At 38.4% G+C, this 17,335-nt stretch overlaps 1 protein-coding gene across 3 annotated transcripts in view; it reads right to left on the bottom strand.

Moving 5' to 3' along the window:
- The window catches only part of CPED1 (cadherin like and PC-esterase domain containing 1), a 148,755-nt gene that overhangs the window by 82,936 nt on the left and 48,484 nt on the right, over positions 1–17,335 (bottom strand). For all 3 annotated transcript variants that reach the window (XR_003527105.1, XM_027639691.1, XM_027639692.1), the window contains exons 7-11: positions 16,985–17,153; positions 4,529–4,671; positions 3,063–3,135; positions 1,348–1,515; positions 296–400 (exon numbers count right to left, since the gene is read on the bottom strand). Coding sequence is in view for 2 of the 3 variants with exons in the window: in XM_027639691.1 (XP_027495492.1) it covers positions 296–400; positions 1,348–1,515; positions 3,063–3,135; positions 4,529–4,671; positions 16,985–17,153 (658 nt within the window). In the remaining variant the exon portion in view is untranslated. The remainder of the gene's footprint in view (positions 1–295; positions 401–1,347; positions 1,516–3,062; positions 3,136–4,528; positions 4,672–16,984; positions 17,154–17,335) is intronic.

Genomic DNA, 17,335 nt, shown 5'->3' with positions numbered 1-17,335 from the left:
CCCTTCCCTTCCCTTCCCTTCCCTTCCCTTCCCTTCCCTTCCCTTCCATTTTCTGCTGTCTGTTTCTGCTTTAACTGTCCTTTTCAATGAATTCTTAGCTCAAATTCTCTATTTCTTTATGTCTTTTAAATTAAATGCAAATGATCCTCCAAAATAAAATCAGTGTAAACTCTTATCTCCTTGCTTCCCTGCCCATCCAGCCTAATACATGTACAAAGAATGGTAATGAAGGATAATGAAAGAGAAAATTTACATAAAATATACATCCAGTACAACCAAACCCTATTTATTTTACCAGCTCAAACTGTCCAAGACTCTTCAGCTCCTTTATGAAAGTAATCATTGAATTTATCTCTTTTAAAGAGAAACATTGCTCATCTTCTCTGTGGTACTTTCCATCCTGTAAAGGAAAGGGCAGCATGTTCTGGTGAAATCATGGAAAGCAATGTGCTTTCAATTAGACCCCAATCCCTTTGGTGATCAAAAGAACAAGTTACACCAGATCTCAACTAGCCCTAACCTCAGCCAACCAGCTCCTTGATACCTCTTCCCATTTTTCAGTCTAGAATAAAGTTGATTGTGCATTTCTTTTTCTTTTGTGTAGAAAAGCACAAGTCATGGTATCCTGTGGAACAAAGCCTAGGTAATTGCATCACTCGTGCATATCTCTGCTGCTTCCTACTTTATCCTGTCATAAATTTAGAACCCGTGACCCTGTTTTAGCCACACCTGGCTGACAGACAGAAGTCACATGGATAAATTAGTCCCTGAAAGTCTTGCAAGCAGGATGCTTCTCAGAAATGCATCCTTAAAAGTGCCCAAACTGAGAGAAATACTGCTAGAAGAGACCCCAGCTTGCCAGAAATAGTTTTCACTAGTCATGCAAACTTTATACAGACCCTTTAAATCCAAAAAAAAATATGGATATTGCATTCAGAATAAGAGACAAAGTTGTAGGACAGAAAAAATTAATTCTAATGCTCATGAACTTACTTGTGTGAGTTAATCAATTCAGGGTGAAATTGTGAAAATACACAACTCTGTACACTAACAGAAGACCATTTAAAAAATGATGGGAAAATTATTTTGTTAAAGTTTTAAATATATGTTTAAAGCATAGTGTTTTGGGGAATGATATAATTTGAGAGTCAAATTTTAAGAAAAGAAAATTCCACTGTTTAATATAATTACAGTTTTATTCCCAAGAATACAATAATAGATAGCTTTGATAAAATAAACCCTTCATTCTATAATTTCTATAGGGCATCAGCAATTTCAGAGAAACATACAATTTAAAATTAAATGTTTTCAAATAGTCAGTAATAAGAAAAAGTTGGAATGAACTACCTTGCTCACAGTTGATCCATATATTTTTTGCAAGGCTTCAATGAAAATGGATGTTGAGGATGCATTAGATAAGAGAAATTTAAAAGTATCTTCAAAAATAAGTTCTTTGAAAGTTTGGTCCTGAATAGTTGATTCATCCTCATCTTGAAAGTCAAAGTTTTCATGCACCTGTTGGAAAACAATATAAGAATTTATAATTTGACTAAGAAGTCCAGTCTCCTCATAACGATATATACTACGCTAGAACTATTTATTTTAAAAATGTAATAATAACACAACTGACGGTATTATAAAATAACAAACGTGTGCCACATTTTGTCACAGCTTCATACCACAATGTTTTCTGCCCTCCAGTGGACAGAGTGCAGTATTGCAGTGCCATGTGAGCTTTTTTCCTACGTTTGACTTGTAAGTTTATTTAAAAAAAAAGATTTTATGCTAACATAACTCTTTCAAAACTCAGGTATTTAGGGTTACTACAGATAAAAGGATAATTTTAACAATATAAATAAAATTAACAAATTCATATTTATGAAATATTACTAAATCATTATTTTAGCATAAACACAAATATAACATCAAGATGCTTAAGGTGTGTGCATGCTACACTTTCCAAGGGATACTACTCAAAGTCAAATGTCGCATTAATTGTCAACTGTTATTTTTTAGAGCAATTTGTATTTTCATAAAAACGCTATTAAATCCTACTGATTTACTGTACATTTACGGATTGTGGATAATGGTTGAAACTCCCATACAGGCAGATAAGCATTCTGTTTTATGTTTAGTTTTTTAAGGACTTCTGGCAGAATTTTTTACAGCCTGGTATACAATTATTGAATTCTTATGACATGCCACATTTTTTATGCTAGCTAAAAAATCTTTGCAGACTATTTAAGGATATTGTCTTTGTGGATTTTTTAAATTGTGAAAAATTGCTTTCATGTGTCCAATTTTCCTATGTGTTTAAAGGATTTTTTTTTTTTTAAGGATGGAGAGAATGACTGCACTGTTGTTGCTAGAAATTTGAACAGATTTTAAGTAAGGATATATTTACTTTTTTTTTTTAATATTTGCGTATCACAAATATGAACAAACATTTTATATACCTAGGTATATACATATTCACGTGTGTACAGGGGTAATGGCAGCTGGGAAGTAGTACAGTATTTGTTTCAGGACAGGCTGTTCTGAGTCAAGAGTGGTACGAAAACTGGCACAGGTCACATATCCCTGGTTTTGAAGGCCTTGAGGATCATCCAGAAAGAAGATAGCACAGTGGAGGTTAAAGGAGGTCATGGGCTGCAGGAGTACGATACAATTTATGGAGAACTTTAATTTGTATTAAAGGCCAATTGTGGTATTTTAACTTCCTTCCCACATCTTTGTTCTGTCATATTTAAAACCTACTTCTACTTTCATGCAAGGCTTCCTGTGGGTTTTGTATCACTTATATTCAGTTCAGTCATAGATAGTCCTTTAATGCTAAACTGAAAGATTTGCACACCTCCTGGTGTGGTGAACTTTATCACTGGAACTCCAACTCTTAAAAACAGTTTTCTGCCATAGCAACTCTCCAGATTTAGGCAAAATTAATATTAAAGTATTTGTACATTTCTCAGAGATTTGAGAGTACCTATCAAAGAGGGTTTCCTGCTGTGTTTTTCTTGGTGTATTTTTTGGAGGTCAAGCAGTAATTTGTGTAATTTTCTCACCTCAAGAACTACCGGGTATGTTGACATGCCGAATCCAATGTCAAAGGTTAGCATTTGAAAACATTGGCTGCATCTGAAATACAGTATAACAGGAATTAGATTCAGTGAGGTTAGCAGTGAGGTACTGCTGTGAAATACAGAATCACAGAGTCATTTATGTTGGAAAAGACCTTTAAGGTCATTGAATCCAATCATAAACCTAACACTGACAAGTTCACCACTGAACCATGTCCAATACATATGGTGAAATGCAATACACACACAGGTCCAGAGAACACACACAAGAACATGCACACAGAGGTCAAAAGACAGCATGTAATGCAGACTAAATAAAATTTCCAAGAGCCAGCAGCATTAATCATATATGGAGTCAGACTGTGAGCTGATACAAAAGTGCTATATAAAAACATATTATTATATGGTTGACAGTTAAACCAGTGAGGGATGTGAATTATGCTAAAGGAGAAAATGTCTTTTGAAGAGAGTGAGGTCCTCCAAAAGTTTCAAGACATTTGGAGGGTAATAGATGGTGAAACTCTGCAGGCTCACTGAAGCTGAAGAGCTCTGCTGCAGCTATGGGGATGTTTGAAGGCATGGACCAGGAGCTCTAAGCAAGTCTTGTGTTACCTAAACAAGAGAGTCCATCCTATTGGTAAAAAAAGAGAGCTTGGACCACTGTCAAAATAGCTTCATTCCCATTACACTCCTCCCCTCCTTGCTACCCTCTCTACTCACAATGTAAGCTTTATTCCCAACTGTGTAAGTCAAATAATGAGCTTTACATTACTGCCACTAAAACACCTGGGTTGTCAAAATAGCTTTATAAAACTCATAAATGTACTAAATAGTGACTTATTTAGTATTTATCATAAAAATGTCAGGGATGGGACATAACATATATAGAATAAATATTAATTTTAATTAGTAAAAATATTACATAATAGAGGTTGATTTATGTGTAAGAACTATAACACGCTAATGGACGCGATTACACACAGAAATGTGATTGTTGGTGTCTAGGTGTATTTCATAAGGCAAATTCCATAAGATATTCTACAGTGTCTCTTGTTCAGGTTGCCAGCTAGAGCCAGCTCTAAACCATCTGGGATATTTTAGCATTAAATATTTGACATATGAAAGAAGGCTCACTGAAAGGAAATACAGCTTTATATGTGTTAGGACAAGCCAAATTGTGAGTGATTTCTGTTCATCTATGCTGCCTGAAACACTTCATCAGGACAAAGCATCTGGTCCTAGGTATTCATCACAACCTTTTCACAAACTGGAAACACTGTGGATATTGAAGAGGTTTACTCCTTAAATGCATGTCCTTACTTTACAAAGAAGTACGAAATAGAGGGTAATTTTTTATTTTAGGAGTTGTGTATCCCCTACAATTTTTATTGTGTTCTAAGGAGTTATCTTGCATTACACTAGAATTACAATGACTACTGCAAGTCACTTACTGATTGAAAGAATTTGGTCCTGAGGCAGATGATTCACTGAAGACCTCAGTTATAAGCAGAAGTTTGCTTATAGCCTCCTTCATGTTGTTCAAGGCTTGTTGGGGAGAACTGTTTTTGAAGAATATGTCAAAAAATCTTTGCAGCTGTGAAAGAGAATTCATATACTTTTGAACATTTACAGTAAAGCAGTGCCTACAATCATAAATTAAAAAGCTGGTAGAAATAAAAACTGCCTTGCAATATCAACTTCAGTTCTTATTTATTTTCACAGTGAAGTGGCAGGAAAAGCTTCACACTTTTTGTTTAGAAACAAGCATATCAGAAACAAAATCTATATTAATGGTTTTAAAAAATATCGGTCACAGTCTAAGCTTACTTCAGTATAACCTTTTGTTGGCACTGGTTCTAGGCAAAGGAAACTAAAAATGCTTATTTCTTCAGCAGTGGGTAATAGCACACTTAAAGCCTTCTCTCTTTTTAACACACTGTGCCAAGGGCCATCCCATTTGACTTTGACTACAAATCCTTACCCCAGTCAACAAACTTTAAAGAGAATATATGAAACAGATGTTGAAAAAAAGACTAACCAACCCCAGCCTGTGTTTTGACTGAACTCTGCATACCCTGTGATTTTCAGACTCATGAATCCTCACAACGGTATATTTACTGGCCTGCAGAGCACTGTCCTCAGCTGCTTTCATCAGTCATGCAAATTCACCCAACTCATCACTTCAGACAGAGATTCAGGGAAACAACTGAAGCAATAGAGACCCAGTGAAGAGTGGGAGACAGGCAGGGTTTTTTGCAAGAGAGTCATCTGTGCTAAGAAAGGGCTGCCTTTAAACCATATTTCCATTAGAGTTATCACATGGCAAAGAACCCAACTAATGTCTGAACTATGTAAAACTATTAGATAATCTAGTAGTACTGTACTACCAAAGATCTCTTCAGAGATAAATGATGTAAAAAGAACATGTAGAACATGTTTTGTATTGACATTCAGAAATGAAAAAAATTCTGATTACTTACAGGAATTTCTCTACTAAATTTACCTAGAAATGCCAATATATATTTTTTATTATCACCCGCTTATACATGTCCCACTGGGATAACACAATGGAAGTATGCAAACTTCTGTAGACAATCCTACTGAGGACTGATGTGCTTGGCATCTCTCATCTCAGACTACCTTTGACTACTACAGCCATGAACAAGTATACACAGCAGATGGGTTAATCAAGCCTGGTCTTCAGCAAAAGTTTAACATGATATTTTGGCTTCAAAGCATGATCACAGAATCACAGAACCACAGAACGGCTGAGGTTGGAAGTGACCTCTGGAAGCCATCTGGTCCAAATCCCCTGCTCAAGCAGGGTTATCTGCAGCTGGTTGCCCAGAACTGTGTCCAGACAGCTTTTGAATACCTCCAAGGATAAATACTCTACAGCTTCTCTGGGCAACCAGTGCAAGTGCTTGGTAACCCTCAAAGTAAAAGTGTTTCCTGATGTTCAGAAGGAACCTGCAGTATTTCAATTTGTGCCCATGGCCTCTTGTTCTGTCACTGGGCACCACTAAAAAGGGCCCAGTTTCATCTTCTCTACAGCCTCCCTTCAGGTATTCATACACACTGATGAGATCTCCCTGATCCTGAAAAGCTCTTCCAGGCTAAACAGTCCCAGCTCTCTATGTATGCTCCCTCTATGAGCATTTCCTCATATAAGGAATGCCACAGTTCCTTAATCATCCTAGTGGCCCTCCACATCCCTCTTTTACTGGAGAGTCCAGAACTGGACACAGTAGTAAAGGTGTGCCACAAGGGCACACTGCTGGCTAATGGTCAACTAGGTGTCCTAGACCCTTTTCTGCAAAGCTGCTTTCCAGCTGCTGATCTCCAGTATGTGCAGGTGCCTGAAGCTGTTCCTTCCCAGGTGCAGGACTTTGCACTTCCCCTTGTTGAGCTGCATGAGGTCTCTGTCAGCCCATTTCTCCAGCCTGTGGAGGTTCCTCTGGGTAGCAGCACGACCCTCTAGTGTATCACTCCTCCCAGTTTTGTGTCATCAACAAACATGGTGAGGGTACACTCTGCCCCATCATCCAGACATTTAACGAAGACATTGAACAGGAATGGATCCAGTAGGGATCCCTGGGGTACATCGCTGGTTCCTGGTGCTGTTATGATGCATTCACTGCGCTCACACCAGATACTAAGCATACTTCTGTGCACTCTAGTCCACAGCATTTTCTAGACAATGTTGGCGTCTCCCCTTGTGAGCATGAATACTGCCAAGCACATTGGTCTGCACTGGCATGGATGAATGGCTTTCAGTTTCTTCAGGCAGCATACTGCAGTTAAATGTAATAAGCACTTTTCACTTTCCTTTTTAAAAAACACTGTATCATTGCCTACAGCCAGCCATGGGAGATACTTGAGTATGCAGCTAACACTGATCCTCCTTTGCTTTTTGCTCTCTTCAGCTCAAGTAAATCCATCCAATTGTGCTGGTAAATAACTGGTGGGTAGGCTTTTGGTCTGTCTGCCTTCCTGTTCTTATCACCTCTGATTTTATTTCAACAAGTGGTTGTCTTTCCAAATTTTACCGACTAAAAGAAATGTCCCCCATGCACAGTTCTGGATTAAAGGTTTGTAGTGCCTGGGACTTTTTCTCCCTTTCTAATAAAGCTATTTGAAATGCCAGTAGGAAAAAAATGACAACAGTATATATGACTGAAGTCATAAAATTAAACCTCTGACTGCCAGGAAATTATGAAGTAAAGGTTTCACATATAGCCTCAACTCTATCCTTTGGATATTTGCATGATGTTGAAATGTTGAATCACATCACACTGTATTTTTATGCTGTAGAAATTTTTCCTTGTGTACTACAGTTCCATGGGTCTCTGGGGCAAAAGATCCCCGGAAGTACCATTTAGAGATTATACAACTCCTCATAGCACTCTCCATTTCATTACCACAACAGGCTGAGAAGGAGTCCTTGTTTCCCAAAGTCTAAGACCACCAAGGCTCTGTTTCTCCCACAGAGTGGTACAAAGATTAAGAACAAAAAGCTCCCACAGAGTGGTACAAAGATTAAGAACAAAAAGCTCCACATTTTTCAAATTAGTTCTGATTCAGATTAATTTCTGAGTGAAATCATCCCATTTCAGTTCATTGTTCAGGGCAAATTAATGAAACTGCTCATCTGGAATAAAAAAAAAAATTGAAATGAAGGCTCATCTCACCAAGGTGGTTCTTCAGCTAACTTTGACAATTATTTCCAGCACCTCTGACAGACCTGGCACACCACTCACACTCCTGCTACACTGGCTTGCACATTTTCTCTAATTTCCTAAATCTCCAGTTGGTATTGAAGGACTAAGCAAGAAGCTGTGTTATTTTGCTGCACAGGAACATAAGAAGTTGTGGAGTTTTATAAAGAGAGATGGGGGATTACCAGAAGGAAAGGCATTAGCTCATTTTGCCCCTTGCCATCAATCAATTTCCAAGCACTTCAACACAAAGGATACATAATGCATAAATTTCTAGTAACAATTGATGAAAGACAGGCTTACTTCCCCTACTGGCACTCAGGGCATGCTGTTGGCTATAACAGTCAACTGTTGCCAACAGAACAGTCATGAAAACAAAACTGGCTTCTCCAGGAAACTGCTCTCCTTATCCAGCCTAGAAAAGAAACATTGCTCAACAGGTTCTCATTGAAGGATATCAGATTTTATGCCAATGTTTTTCTAAGCCAATGGCTGAAAATAAATATTTAGTCAGGCTGGTTCAGGACCAGTGGAGACAAGAGACAAATACTTCAAGTTAAATTCCAATTCATAAAAAAAAAAAATCCTATTTAAACAAGTTCAGGTAAGGTTTGACTTTGATGGATTCCATAGGATTTTCAGCAACTGCTGGAAAAATTTAAAGTGATAAAGTGTGAAAATTTGCAGTAACCTCAGGTTCTTCTGAGTGAACAAAAGTATATAAATATCTGTGTTCAACTGCAAAATCCTAAAGTCACTGAGTTGAAGGTTTCTTCAGGTGATCACCACTGATGCTGGTCGCCTCACCTGCAGAGGAAACAGACTACCTGTCCAGCAAAATTCAACCTCACCATTGCTGGAGTGGGATCAAAACAAGCACTGAAGAGTGTAAAGAGGACAGAATAAGAAAAACTGCTGGCGATCACAGGAATATACTCTGGGAGAAAGCTGACCTCTGGCTGGCAAATTTTTAAGCAGAGGAAGGGAGATTAAGTTTTAGTAGGCTGTAAAACTTAATGCAGACATGCATATATATTTTATACAATGACACCACTACAGACAGAATTGCAAGACTTCTCAGGAGTTTGCAGATGTTCATCCACATGTTGGACACATACAGTATTGTTCTAAATATTTATGTAATGCCTTAAAGAAGTGTGTAAATGCAGTCAAATTACCTGGATCAAGCACACATTTTCTGTAAAGCCAGAATGAACTAGAAATACTCTTTAATTTAACTTAAACTCATTGACCTTTCACTCCTGATAACTACTTTTGCTTTAGGAATAGCCACTGGGAAAAAAAATGGCTAACTCAATATTACTTTTATGATGCTTTTTCTTTAACTGTTTTGACAGTTTTTAAAATCTGCAGTCATTAAAATAAGGTTTATACTCTCAGTGACACAGATCCCTCTGGCTCCTCAAAAATACACTGAATCATTAGTCAACGGTCTGACACATTGAAAAAATGCCGTTTAATTGACAAAAGAATTCTGATTTTCAGACCTCATGCACAAGAGTCATGGAGCCTGAAGAAGAGTGGAAGAGTGTGGTGTTCACAGGGCTGGATGTTATGATGACTGTAATTCCCTCAAGAGGATTTTCCTCTGGCAATTTTTCTGCAAAGGAATTTCTCAGGAGAGATGCTGGAGTAGCCTGCAGCAGCTAGCTGAACAGTGAGCTGAGGATTGCCCTGAAAAAGGGTATAAAACCAACCTATAGTGGTCTTTCTGAGATTGCCTTCTAACTCAGTCCTAGCATAACCTTGTCTCCTGATGAAACAAACAAGAAAGATTTTCTTGTAACTAACATAACAGGAATGGAAATAAATGCAAACTTAGAACACTTCCCTTCACTGACTGCATTCATTAGCTTTCTGTTGATTGTAACAGGTGTTCAGAGAGACAGCTCACATGAACTCAATGCACTCAGGTGTCAATACTGTAGAGGAATCCCACCCTACAAGACTACATGGCTTATGTCTATGGATGAGTTAAATGCCTAGGTTCCTTTATACCTCACTGTGGAACACAGATACTTGAAGAGCATAATTCATGCCATCCTAAGGTAGCCACCTCAAAATGGTGACATTAATTGCAATCTAAAATTGCTCAGGTTTCTCTGGGAAATCTAAATGAGACACTGAAGACAGGTAGGAGATACCCCACCGGAGTGCTCATACAGCCCACCCACGGACAACACCACCTGTGTGCCTGGAATATCAGAACTGTCTGGGATTATGTTTGACCAAACTTACCATGATGAAGAGGAAGGTGACCATCAGCAAGGTTAAACAGTAACCAGGAAATTAGAAAGTGACTTTTGAAACAAAGAAGGAGCCAGCTTGGGAAAGAATAGAAAAGCAGCATGAAAATTTGTGGGGAAGAGACTTCTCAGTGGACACAGCAGCACTCAAAAACCTGGTCAGGAACTGCCAGAAGTCAACTTGCTGGCATCACAGCTTCTGCCTAGACTGCAGAGAATACTGATGTGTAAGGATGGGCACAGGTTCTGTGTGAGTACATGTGAAATAGGCACACAGAGCTGGGGCCCCCACCTCTCCAAGCAGATGTGCATGAAAGAAGGGAAGCTGCACCTCAGGAGAGCTGGACTGTGTTTGTAACCTGTGTTGCCTGTGTGCTTGGTCTGTATAAACATGGATGAGTGGGTGGATGTTGACTAGAGCTTCAGAGAGTATTTATAGAAGGATTTTTAGAAATGTGTAATGTTTATTAAAATTTTTGAAGTGTCTGGTATCATGGTTTACCTCTTCTGTTACTGAAATTGATAGAACGTATATTATTATTACTGGCTGCCAGTTAATTGTAGATCATCAATTAGACACTTCTGAACTTTCCCAAGAGGCAAGGAGATAGAAGAAAAGAGACCACTGTGGCTACTGAGTAATACAATTTTGAGGCTTACATTTTGGGATTTAGTGCATCATAATTTACAGTATTTGTATAAATAGATTTTGAAAGGACCTTGCTGGTTCCTAGTTGTAGCCTTCAAAACCACATGGCAGACAAAGTTATCAGGATAAGAGTTGAAAGTAAGATTTACATCTGATGTGCCAAAGAATGACCATTGGTTCCAGAAATTACCCTTTTTGAAGTAACAAAGGGTATCCTCCCCAGATTGTTCTGCTATCCACCAGAGCTTTTGCACTTCTGATCAGCCGGATCTGCAAGGTCTCAAAGACAGTAATTGCCTCTTCTTGAAAACAGCTTGAATAAATTCAATCAATCTCTGAAAACTTTCAGCATAGGCTCTGTACCCACAGTTCACTTTTGTACATTCATTCTTCTTACTGGATCTATCTTTGGTGAAATTTCTTCACCAGATCCAAATACTTTTGGGTGTAAGTAGTTGTTCATAGGTACAAAAATACTCTTTTACACACAAAGAAGAATCTTGTTGACTATATGTATGGAACTATTCAAATATCTAACATGTCTGCAAGAATACAAACTGATTCACTTTGAAGGCCAGGATAAAACATATTTAGCAATAAAGCTACTTCCTATATTGTCTGCTAGCACAGGTGGACCTCTCCAGTGATCATAGTATACAGGAAAAAGTCACAGGATGTGTAATGGGATAAAAATGTACCCATGAACCATGTACCAATGGTTCCAGAATAAATCACAGAGAAAACACTGCAGTAATTTATCATAAGTTTATAGCACTAGCTTAAAGTAGGTCTGTTTATTCCACTCCTGATTTACTGTTATGATGTGCCATTTCTCTGCAGCTTTATCATCGAACTTGATGAAGGGGGAAATCATGGTAGTATTCAGCTGTTTTCTACAGTAAATTTCCCAGTTATGTATATATTTTTCTTTAAATAGGATTTTTAAAGACATGATATTTAATAGTTCATTTAAAAAGTTGTTAGGAAAAAAAACCCCAACCTCTTGTCCCTTAACACTTTCACAACTTATCTACATGGAGGAGAAAAGGCCATCTGAGAAAGGTTTCCTCTAAAGCTCCCTGCTCTTAAGACTAAGTTTAAAAACAAAGAGCCACTCACCAGTTTCAGCAACCACTAAATTAGGCCATTTGACTGAGAATGAAATCAAAGAATGATTTCCCAACCCAGCACTAACTTCTTAGTAGGAAAGTAAAGGTGATTTACTAACAGCATTTCCCAGCTCACTGCAAGACACAAAAGTGGATCAGCTTGACTAGGGGAAGCTGTAAATCAAATAAAAGGAAAGATGAGAAGAAGAATCAGGATAATGGAAGGCAGGTCTAGGAAAGTTGGGAGCTGCAGTGGGGCATGCTTACAGAGTTTACAGAACAGCCAGAGCAAGAGAATTTGTGAACCAGGAAAAAAACCCAGAGACCTAAGGGCCAGGGTAACTGGGTAAAGACTTATGACATATCCACATATCGTAGAGAACAACCAGTCTAGAGCTCTCCCTTAGCTAAACTGGGATGTTCATAATGAGAAGAGCAGAAAAGAACTCCAGAAGGAATTTTGACTGTATTTGTGCACTGCATGACAGGTTGACTCAGAAATGAAGAAGATAAAGAAGAAGGATTACTTATTCTTTCTTTTAAGATGAGAATTAGGGGTATGAAATCAAGTAACCAAGCAGAAGTTTTAAAGCAAACAAATACTCTTTCTCAAGCAACACATAAACAATCTGTACAGTCTCATTCCTAGAAGACATTGGGAAGATCAAGAGAATTGCATGGTATAAAAGTTCACTGGAACTTGTTAAACATCAAGTTATATATTCCACTTCCAGTTTTGTATTTCTAACCTTGCAGGTTACCAGAAATAGCTATAGTCTGCCTAGGGACCAGCACCAATTTATGCTTGTCCTGTTACACATTTTCATGATGCTCACTTGCCTGGTTGTTGCCAGGAACGGCATGTCAGACTAAGCATGTCTTTGATCTCCCCCAGTCCAGACAGACTTCCATTCTTAGATCAGTGAAAAGAGAAATGATAGGGCTCTAGATCCCATGAGGACAGAAAACAGAGATGGGATTTATATTATGTCCAGTCTCCCAGAAAGATGAGAATTACAGCATTCTTACAGAACTTAATGAATAAATTTAATTTTAGTCCCAAATAACCCTGCAATCTAATTCATTAAAAATTGATGGTAATTTTTCTTTTGTGTTTGCTCCCGGAAGTGACTGGGCAAGAATATTAAATTAAAAAAAAAACAAACAAACCAACAAAGTGAGAACATCCCGAGCCCTTCTGCTGTTTGTAAAAATTTTGCTCTTTATCTGCATGTATGTTTGCATTTTATCTCACTACAAATGTGTGGCTAACACTTGAGGTAGTATCAAAATCGGCCACTTGAGGGCAATACTGCAACTTAATTTCCACCGTGCTCGGCTGTAAATCAGACCTCCACGTCACATTAAAAGACGGATTTCCTGTATAAGTGAGGGTCCAGTTTTATTTGCATGTGTGTTAAGTAGAAAAAAAGTATTTTTCTTTATTCACGTTTCCAAATGCTTAATACATAGAGAGTTTCAGCGTCAGTTGTAGTGACTTACACCACAGCAAGATTAACAGCAAACTGCTTTAATAAAGTATGTTTACTTCACTTCACAACTGGAAAATCACTTCAGAGTTGTTTCATCTGAGCGTATTAAGGGTTATGCAAAAACACCAGTAAAGCAATTCAAGTCTAGGAGGCACCTGACTATTTTGGATGAGCAAAGGGATGGTGAGCCAGGGGGCCACGGGATGTTGCCAACAGCATAGAAGAGCCTTCCTTGATGACGCAGGAGGTACTATTACAGTCTACAAAAGTGCATCCCTTCATTAAGAACTGGGATCAGGTTTGGAAAGGTTAATGGCAGGGCAAAGTAAGCACTTCACAGTGTGTTAAGCCTTGAGATAATTAATCATAAATTACTGTTCTGCACACCAACTTCTACAAAACAGAAAATTATTCAGGAGTCAGCATTCTACTCAATACACATGCATAACGTCGATTAACACAAAGGAAATTATTGCATACATTGACAGAGACCCTTCCCTTAATTGGTCCCATATGCAAAATAGAAAGCTTCTATTTTATTACTAATTTTTCAACACACAGATGGTCTAAATAAGGGGTTTCCAAATTCCCTCAAGGAAATAGGGCTATTACACAAGCCTTATATCAAAACATCTGTGTGGCAGAAAGCCATTCTCTCCCCTGCATCCCTTGCATGTTCCCATGCTGGGCCCAAATCTAGAGCTGCACTTTTTTTACCCGTTAGCTACACACAAAATCATCATGGCAGCTCAGGATTTACCTTCTTTTGCTTTCTGAACTGAGATACTAAAATATGTATAATCCAGAGAAAACCTGGCAGTCTGTGAGCAAAACATATTTGAACTCTTCATGAACTTCCATTTGACCAAGGCTTATTCAAATAATCATCCTGAAACCATGCCACTTCGACTAGGATAAGTAAATATGCATTGTAAAAATCACTTATAGTAGTTTACTAAGAAAAAAGAAAGCAGTGGGGAATGCATTATTATTCAATTCATTAAACTCCTGTTTTCTCTTTACACAGTTTCTCTTAATCATTTGATATCATCTGCTACCCCATCTCCAGTTTTCTTAAAAATCTCTCCATATATACCATATTCTGGTGACTACTAGCAACCATAAAGTATCGTTGTACACAGGAGATCAAACTTTAAACATACTTAACATAATGAGTTTATGATAGCAATGCTTTAACCAAGTTAACCACAAGCACTGATGAATTTCTCATAGATAATATTTAATTACACTGGTATGAGACAAAAATTCCTGAACAGAGGTCTGTAGACTGAGGAGGTCTCTAAATTATTGTGTAACATTATTGGAAGCAGTGCATCAAAATTATTCTCATCTCTTCATTAAAAAAAAAATAAAACCCAGAACTCAGTCAGCTGCTCTTGGGGAAAAACACGTCAAACACTAGGAAATTTTTCCAGACCAAAGTCTCCTCTATAGGCATGTTGAGTCCCCAGAAACAGCTATGGATATTCTGTCAATCAGTGGAAGAACAGGTTTTAGAGATCCTTTCTGTCTGTATCGACTATTGACAAGTTGGTGCTTCAAAGCATGACAAACCATTCCATCCTACATAATAGAGTCGGCGGAAACTTAAAGCTTAGGAGATTTCTGGACCAGGTTCCTTAGCTGGTACAAACACACATAGCTCCACTAGCTACTCTGGGAAAGGAGATCACCCTGCTGCCATTGTATGTCCCACTAGCAAATGACAGCTCCATGAAGTTTATGAGAAACTTGACATAATCTCATCCCAAAGGATATAAATGGTTAAATTCATACCTTCTCCCAAGTATTACTTTCTGATGGGTGATCTGCCTGTTGCTTCTGCATCAAGCACAGCCCCTCTTTATGATTTTCCCAGTAGTACTTTCTCTCTACTCTATGAATTCCCAGCATCTGACTTCTCCTAGAAAATCCCTGACCCCTTTCATGTTCTTTATAGGGTGCACTGTGCTGAGAGAGTCTTACACACCCCATTTTCCATCATTTCATTAATTTGCACTTCAATCTCCACATCACTACAAATGTGCTTTCTGTGGTGCCTATTTTTTGTTTATATCTCACCATTTTGGCAAGTTTGCCTAAAGGTGTAACACCACAGCAGATTGAAACTACTGCAGATGCACTGCCATCATTTTTATTTCTTCTTCAGCTGCCAAAGTGCTCTGTAAATGGTGGCTGGCACCCTGTTCAGCAGACTTCCCTCAGTGGGAATTGTTTTACAGAGCTATATCACAATTACTAATGACTGCTTCAGCTGCAATAGTGATGCTGATGGATATTGTGCTATTTTAATAAACATAAACCAAAACTGAATCCCAAGGTTTGAAAGTGAGCGACCATTACTCTTCACAAATATAAATAGAGGAAAATAGATGGCAAAGTAATATATCGCTATTGGCTTCCATAGCTTCTGAGGGGAGAAAGAGAGAAGTAGGTTCAACTCACCCAATTCTGGTAATCCAGAATTTGGCATAGAATGTCATAGCCCACAGAAGGAAGCAGACACTTTTAACAGGAAACGCATCTCACTCCAAAACTAGTATCTAAACTGGGTGGGATGACTTGTTCTCTAGAGGTGTCTGTTTCTCCAATAACTAAAATTAGATAAAGAGCTTAGAACTAGGCACTTCACTTTGAGAGAGCTAAAATTGTAGAACATACCAAATGGCTAACATCATTAAGAGTCCAGACAGTAACACCACAACACTCGGATTGATCCAAAGCCAAGATCTGCTCCTACTCCAAGAACACTGAATGGCCAAAGCGCACCTATCCACTGACGGCTGCTGCAGGAGCTGATCTATGTGGCCTCAACAAATAACTGCTGCTTTGTGATCTTAAATCATCAAAAGGAAAGAAGAAGCTGCACAACTGTAGCTTCTTCACAAAGAGCTGATGTGTTGGAAGCATAGTTCCTTAAAGAAATGCGAAGGCATATTTGCAAATTCATAGGTCTGCTGAGCAAACAAAATGTGTAGAGAGAGGGGTCTCTCCAGGCACTTGGAGAGAATTAATCCAGTTAAGGCACACCCTTCTTCATAAAATCGAGACCATGAGGGGGTTTAGGGTTAGGGTTAGGGTTGAGAGAGTGAAAGAGCCTAGAGCCCAGGGACACTGAGGCTGGAAAATGCATGGCAAGGGGATCACAGCAGGGCCCCAATATTGCTGCATCTGCACCTTTCGAATCCCACCCTCTCCATGGTATACTTCCTTCTCCTTATTTAGAAGTGCTCTGACCTTCCTCTAGTCTGTTTTACTGCACCTAAAAAAGGAATCTAAACAAACTATTTTAAATATTTACTTTCCTGTTTCACGACACTGTCAATATCCCAGAAAAAAGCTGTTACTGTGTGGCAGCACCCACACTGCTGTGCTTTAGAGAAAACAACTTTGCAACTGCTGTCAAATGTCACCAATAAAAATGGGCTCTGAGGCGTGCAAATGCCCCCAGTGCACAGGGCAATGCTGCCCTGCTTCATGAAGCAAACCCAATTTGTTCTGAGAAATTAAAACAGTACTTTACGAGAACATTCACTGTAGGCTGTGGACTACTAACAAAGAAGAGGTAAAAGAGATGAAAGATATTCTCTGGTTTTCTGTCTGTGTACTTTGCCTGAAAGATGGAAAAAGTAGGAAACAAAATGTTTGACCTTTATGGTAAAATGCTTCTTCTTGGGTGGATGCCAGACACTGGTGGTTGAGTAAATGAACGCCCGCAGAGGTGTTAAGGATGTCACAAGTACATATGCTTTGATGATGACAGAAAGGTCTTGAGCTTTAAGGATGTCCTTGTGCTCTGATGAAGCTGATACTTGATTCCTGGAAAGTAATAAAAATACACAGGATTAATACAGTGCTTTTGCAAATGAGTTCTAAGAAAATAGTGAAATAGTGAAATTGTTGGAAAATAGAAATTAATCTTTTTTCCCTGAAGGTAAGCAACACGGTAGATTAAATCAAGCGGCCTGGAACAAAGCTTACATGAAGTCATTTCATTGCTT

The sequence above is a fragment of the Corapipo altera genome, unplaced genomic scaffold, assembly GCF_003945725.1.
Source record: "Corapipo altera isolate COAL_440 unplaced genomic scaffold, ASM394572v1 1b, whole genome shotgun sequence".
NCBI lineage: Eukaryota > Metazoa > Chordata > Aves > Passeriformes > Pipridae > Corapipo > Corapipo altera.
The sequence above is the reverse complement of the archived record's forward strand: the minus strand, read 5'-3'. Positions and strand labels throughout refer to the sequence as shown.